At 37.1% G+C, this 7,306-nt stretch overlaps 1 protein-coding gene across 1 annotated transcript; it reads left to right on the top strand.

The window, feature by feature from the left end:
- The first annotated feature begins 4,439 nt into the window (after positions 1-4,439).
- Positions 4,440-5,375, top strand: LOC132011275 (olfactory receptor 52E8-like). The gene has a single exon (XM_059389627.1). It carries the CDS (start codon positions 4,446-4,448, stop codon positions 5,373-5,375), a length of 930 nt encoding a protein of 309 aa, XP_059245610.1. The 5' UTR covers positions 4,440-4,445.
- The last annotated feature ends 1,931 nt before the right edge of the window (positions 5,376-7,306 follow it).

A 7,306-nucleotide genomic window follows, 5' to 3' on the forward strand; every position in this document is an offset into this window, starting at 1 on the left:
AGGGAGAGAGCAGAGCAGGGGGCAGCAGCAGACAGAGGGGGAAGGAGAAGCAGGCTTTCTGCTGAGCAGGGAACCTGATGTGGGGCTCGATCCCAGGATTCTGGGATCATGACCTGAACTGAAGGCAGACACTTAACCAACTGAGCCACACAGGTGCCCCTTAATCTGGTCTTCCATCAAAATAGGTCATGAGGAGTAGGGCAAAGGAATTACAGACACATCAGATTTAAGCTATAACACAGATGATGTAGAAGAGCAAGGGCAGACTGATGGAACATGTCATTGAAGAAGGCAGCTGATAATCATCTTAACAGCTCAAGTATTAATCAGGAGCTTAGACTTTTAATTTGGAAAGCAGAAAAGATCTAGAATCTCATTGGAAAGAAAGAGTAGATGACTCTTGCCCCATAGTTCCAATGAAAGTGGGAAGGTCTATTACAACTCTCCAGTGAATATCACAGTCGATACCAAGAACCCAGGGACAGCTCGATATACAGCTCGATCTCCCTGGAAGCCAGGCAGCTGCATCAATATAAATGCATATTCCTTGCCTAGGAAAGTGTGGACTTAAAGAAATAACAGATGATGTTTCCAGAGTCTGTCCTCTCAGAGTCATTTGGAAAGCAAGGTAAAGCTGTATTGTCCTTGGTTAGAGCTGTGGGAAATAGCATGACAAATGGGGAATGAGTTTATGCTAACCCAGAATAAGGAGGGGGAAGGAAAGTAAGTGCATAAAAATACAGATAAATATAGGAAATACATAAATACAGGAAAAAGGATAAAGAGAATACACAGACAAGCTTTGGACATTACAAATTTTATACTCATAAACTGTAATGGCCACAGACATTCCTACATGTACATTTATCTCTTTGCATTTATAGTCCCACGCATGCCACCCCAGGTGACATGCAAAAGAAAACTCTGTATCAGCTCAGCTACTTTTTCTCACCTTATATACTAGGGACCAAATATGAACATCTAGAGATCAAGGACCATGGTCTCTTGGTAACTGGCACATTGCCAGGCCTAATAAATTAGATAAACAGGTATGTTTTTAACAATGGAATTCACACATGAAACATCATGAAGCATAATTATGCATGCTGGTAGGGTTCGTTTCATTTTGTTTTGTTTTATTTTGAATAGGACCTAAGACCAAGGTGAAAAGGTAGCTGAGAAATGGGACAGCATGTGGGTAGTTCTTATTATTTCAGAGTAGTGTATGCCATGGGACTGGGGTTAGACATAGATAAGATAAAAAGGCGAACAGCAGAGTTCCTCAACCTTGGCACTACTGATATTTTGGGTCAAGTTACTCTCTCTCTCTCTCTGTTCTAAGAGGGGGGCTGTTCTGGGCACTATGGGATGTTAGCAGCATCTCTGTCATGTACCCATTAGACACTGGTAAAAATTCCCTCAAGTTCTGACAGTCAGAAAAGTTTCCAGACATTGCCAAGTATACCCTAGAGGAGAAGATGGCTGCTGGTTGCAAAACACTGGACTAAAGAATCATTCCTCCTTTCCTTATCATTTAAAGGACATGAAATGGTGTTTATGTGTGTAGGGAAATGTGAGTGGGTAGGTGACGGCTGTGAAATATGGTTAAGTAACGAGTAACATGATACAGAAGTGAGACAACGTCTGGTATAATTCATTTCAGAACATTAGAAATCAGAATTAGAAATTCAGTCTCCAAGAGGAGAGGCTGGGGCCCAGTCTCATCACTGTACCTGGCAAAGATTTGGGAATATGTGAATGTATAGCAATAGACTAGGTCAACATATATTTATGAAATAAAGAAGTGACTGGTTGGCTAACTGATTTGGAAATGTGACTCTTAAAGCACTCAGGAGGGTACCAACTTGAAGGAGGTTAATGCTCCTGGAAAATCAGGGCTCAGAAAGAGATAAGCTTCCTTCTTTGGATCTAAAAATAAAATAATCCACAATCTCATGCTCTAGTGCATTTGAGTGGCCCCAATGCTTTTCATTTAAAGATAGAACCATTATTCTCCAAAGTCTGGAAAAGGTTGCTAAAAGGGCCACAGAGCCCATGTCTTAAATGGTAAACCAGTGAACTCACCCTATGAGGTAGGGCCAGTAATAATTTTGATTATTATGTTTATTATTATGTTTTTATTAGTATGGTCTCAAAACATACAAGTCTCTCTCTACCTAGAGTAAACTTTTTATGCATGTCCTTCCTGTGTACAAAGTCGCCCTTGATCCATTTTACTGCCTCCATAGAGTTTCTTTTGTCTTAGTCATACCCATAGCATTTGCTCTATTTTTCTACCATAATGCCACATTTTATTCAGATTTCATCTTTTCATTTGTATTTACCTCACTCTACTGTGAAAGCATCATTCTGGTCTTATACAAATTTTCTTTTCTTTTCCTTTCTTTCTTTCTTTTTTTTTTTTTTTTTTAAGATTTTGTTTATTTATTTGACAGAGAGAGATCACAAGAAGGCAGAGAGAGAGAGGAGGAAGCAGGCTCCCTACCAAGCAGAGAGTCAGATGTGGGACTCAATCCCAGGACCCTGAGGCAGAGGCTTAACCCACTGAGCCACCTAGGCCCCCCTTATTCAAATTTTCTATCTAAATTTCTATTCCAGTTTATCCCTTCTTTCTGCCACTTCTAACAGGCCAGGGGACCACTTTCTTTGCTAGAGGCTGTGATAATGCTTTTTCTTTGCATCTATTTCTGATGAGTACTACTCAAGTATGAACCCCTCCAATTTCCAGCCATTGATACTCAGAGTCTAACATTTTCACATTGTTTTCATTTTATCTACCACATCATTTTATCTCAGGAAGTTACCCAATAAAGGACGCTTCCTGTTTTCTTAAAATATTAATTCAGAATAAATAACTGCAATATTTTGCTGCTCAAGGTAGTTACTATATACAAAATACTGTAATAAATTCCTTTTTATTTAGTCCTTAAAATGAAATATCCTCTTTCTCTGCTTGACTCTTAATCTCACAAAACAAACTGAGGGTTGCTGGGGGGAGGGGGGTTGGGAGAAGGGGGTGGGATTATGGACATTGGGGAGGGTGAGTGCTTTGGTGAGTGCTATGAAGTGTGTAAACCTGGTGATTCACAGACCTGTACCCCTGGGGATAAAAATATATGTTTATAAAAAATAAAAAATTAAAAAAAAAGGAAATATCCAGGAAGATCAAGATCTGGAACAGAGGACAATTTGTTGGACTTTAATTTCAAAGGTGTTCAAAGTAATACTCTCTTTTCCTTGTATAAATAGGAATAGATAGGATTTGAATGGGTGTATCTCAAAAAATTAGAAGCTCTTAAGTATCCCTGATTAGACATCCCCAAACAGCTTCTTAAATTAACTTGGAATTTTATGGATTCAGTGTATAATGAGATCATTTCTATTTAAAATATTTTATAAATCCAAGTTTCACTCTCACATTAAAAGTTCCTGTACTATTATATTGAATTTAAATTTTAAAAAAATTAAAAATTTCCTGTGCAAAGTCACTATTTTGTTATCTTTGCTCATGATCCAAAGTATTTTGGGTGAAAATAATTTTTGGAAGACTTAGTTAAGATGGAATTGTGTTACTAATCATCTGGGGCATGTTGGCTGTTATTATGCCTGCACTCTGACTTACTCATTTAACACTTTTTCCCCCGAGAATTTGTATGTGTGAAGTGGTTTCAGGTGCATGAATAAAAAAAAGTAAGTTTATCGTCTCTTTTCAGAATTAAAAAGAGGTATATGCATAGTTAAATATACATGAAAATATGTATATTTGCATATATACATATATATGTATGTACATACACATGCATAATATACATATACATAAACACACACACATAAATGGTCCTCAAATTCCCCAGTAAGAGAGCTGGTTGAATTACATATGGTAAAGCATTTTTTATATAAATTAAATGCAATGTATGTAACACCATGAGATACAAAGAACGAAAGCCTGTATGATTCCTACCCTTTACCTTGCATATCTGAGAGATGTATACTTCTCCCCTCTCTTGTTCAATCTTTGGTATATGGGAATGATCTGGGGAAAAGAGAGATTGTCTCTATTCCTGGAGCCTTCTGATATTCTGATGCTGATTTTATACCTTACTACCTTACTGAATTCATTTATCAGATCTCGTAGGTTTTTGTTTTTGTTTGTTTGTTTGTTTTTGGTGGAATCTTTAGGGTTTTCTATGTATGGTATTACATCATGCGAAGATATTACTTCTTTCTTACCGATTTGGATGCCTTTTATTTCTTTTTGTTGTCTGAGAAGTTTTGATACCGTTGGAAGAAATGGGAGAATATGAATATTACAAACATTTTCCATTTAACCAGGAGTCAGAAAAAGAGGGAAGTGGAGCAAGAATCACTACCAGGAAGCTGACATCTAACACTGTTATATGCAGTCACCAACAGTGGCGGAGACAATGTCCATTCTTAATGACACCCACTTCCATCCTTCTTCGTTCCTCCTCTTGGGTATCCCAGGGCTAGAAGATGTGCACATTTTGATTGGATTTCCCTTTTTCTTTGTGTATGTTGTTGCACTCTTGGGGAATGCCGTTGTCCTATTTGTGATCCAGACTGAACAGAGTCTCCATGAGCCCATGTACTACTTTCTGGCCATGTTGGACTCCATCGACCTGGGCTTGTCCACAGCCACCATCCCCAAAATGCTGGGCATCTTCTGGTTCAGGATCAGGGATATATCTTTTGAAGGCTGCCTTTCCCAGATGTTCTTCATCCATTTCTTCACTGCCATGGAGAGCATTGTGTTGGTGGCCATGGCCTTTGACCGCTACATAGCCATTTGTAAACCCCTTCAGTATACCATGATCCTCACCAGCAAAATTATCTGTATTATTGGAGGCATTTCTATTCTGCGGAGCCTATGCATGGTGATCCCACTGGTGTTTCTTCTCCTGAGGCTGCCCTTCTGTGGCCACTGTATCATCGCTCATACCTACTGTGAACACATGGGCATTGCCCGTCTGGCCTGTGCCAGCATCAAAGTCAATATAATATTTGGCCTTGGGGATATGGCTATTTTACTATTGGATGTGCTTCTTATTGTACTTTCCTATGTCAGGATTCTCCATGCTGTGTTCTGCCTGCCTTCCAGGGAGGCTCGACTCAAAGCTCTCAATACCTGTGGCTCCCACATTGGTGTTATCTTAGCTTTTTTCACACCAGCATTTTTCTCTTTCTTGACACACCGTTTTGGCCATAATATCCCCCAGTGTATCCATATCCTCTTGGCCAACCTATATGTGGTTGTTCCACCAGCCCTGAATCCTGTAATCTATGGGGTCAGGACCAAGCAGATTAGGGAGCGGGTTTTGAGAATTTTTTTTTAAAGTCAGTTAACCATTGGTATTTCTAGAATTATAGTTCAGATTTACTCCATTTGCTCATTATAAGGGGGTTATTTTCTAAAACTACCGAAGAGAAGTAGCAAAGATAAATATAAGCAGAAAAAACATCTTTTTTCTGTAATCTTTTATTATTACAGATAATAATAAATTTGTTGGTGATAATAGTACAATTTTTAAGGAGTGCATCTTTTACAAAGTGCTTGTATTTATCCTCTTTGATAATCAAGGTAGTCCTATAAAATCATTATTATATTCATAAGTTTACAGATGAGAGTATGATGCTTAGTATTGCATCCACCTTCACAGGAGGGCAGGCAGAAGACAGCATGGATTTTCTTTCCTGTAAAAGAAAAACAAAGCTGGAGGCATCACAGTTTCAGACTTCATGTTATATTACAAAGCTATAGTAATGAAAAAAATATTGTACTGACACAAAAAATAGATACATAGGTCAATAAAACAGAATAGAAAACACAGAAGTAAACCCACAATTATATGGTCAACTAAACTTTAACAAATGAGGAATGAAAATATAATGGGAAAAAGAATCTCTTCAATGAAGGGTGTTAGGAAAACTGGACAGCTACATGCAAAAGGATGAAACTGGACCACTATCTTTCAGTGGTAGAAGAGAAAAAATGGTTTCAGGTCTGCTGCTAATCTTTTGCTTCTTTTTGCAGGCAAGTGTTAGAAATCAGGATTGTGGTTATTTTTGCTTTCATTTCCCTTACCTCTGAAGACTGATCTAGGAAAACGTTGCTATGTCCTATATCAGAGAAATTACTGCCTGTGCTCTTTTCTAGGATTTTTATGGTTTCAGGTCTCACCTCAGATTTAGGTCTTTAATCCATTTTTAAATTATTTTTGTGTATGGTGAAAGACAGTGGTACAGTTTCGTGCTTTGTTTTTCTTTTTCAAGATTGCTTTGACTATTCACTGTCTTTTGTGGTTCCATATAAATTTTAGGACTGTTTGTTTCAGTTCTGTAAAAAATGCTGTTGGCATTTTGATAGGGATTGCATTAAATCTGTCGATTTCTGAATAACAATATTTCTTCTTCCAATCCATGAGCATGGAATGTTTTTTCATTTCTTTGTGTCATCTCTGTTTCCTTCATCAGTGTTTCATAGTTTTCTGAGTACAGGAATTTAACCTCTTCGGTTATGTTTATTCCTATGTACTTTATTATTTTTGGTGCAATTGTTAAGTGGGGATTTTTTCTTAATTTAGTTTTCTGCTGCTCCTTTATTAGTATATAGAAATGCAACAGATATTTGTATGCTGATTTTATATCTTGCTACCGTGTATTTATCTGTTCTCATAGTTTTTTGGGGTAGAATCTTTAGGGTTTTCTATGTTTAGTATTATATCATGTGCAAAGAGTGAAAATATTACTTCTTTCTTACTAATTTGGATGCCTTTTATTTCTTTTTGTTTTCTGATTGCTGTGGCTAGGACTTCTAGTACTATGTTGAATAAAAGTGGTGAGAGTGGGTGTATCCCTGTTTTGCTCCTGATCTTAGGGGAAAAGATCTCAGTTTTTTTCCCATTGAGTATGATGTTCACTCTGGGTTTTTCATCTAAGACCTTTATTATGCTGAAGTGTGTTCCCTCTAAACCTACTTGGCAGCCACTGTGGAAAAAGGATGGAGGTTCCTCAAAAAGTTAAAAATAAAACTATTATATGATCTAGTAATCTCACTACTGAGTATTTATGCAAAAAGTACAAAAATATTAATTTAAAGGAATACATGCACCTTGATGTTTGTAGCAGCATTATTTACAATAACCATATTATGGAAGCAGCCAAAGTGTCCACTGATAGAGGAATGGATAAATAAAATGTAGTAAATATATATGTGTATATATATATATATATATATATATATATATATATATATATATATATATAT

This window comes from Mustela nigripes, chromosome 1, assembly GCF_022355385.1.
Source record: "Mustela nigripes isolate SB6536 chromosome 1, MUSNIG.SB6536, whole genome shotgun sequence".
In the NCBI taxonomy this organism is placed as follows: domain Eukaryota; kingdom Metazoa; phylum Chordata; class Mammalia; order Carnivora; family Mustelidae; genus Mustela; species Mustela nigripes.

Coding starts and splice junctions, on each gene's coding strand:
- LOC132011275 (XM_059389627.1), top strand. CDS start 4,446: ATGTCCATTCTTAATGACACCCACTTCCATCCTTCTTCGTTCCTCCTC.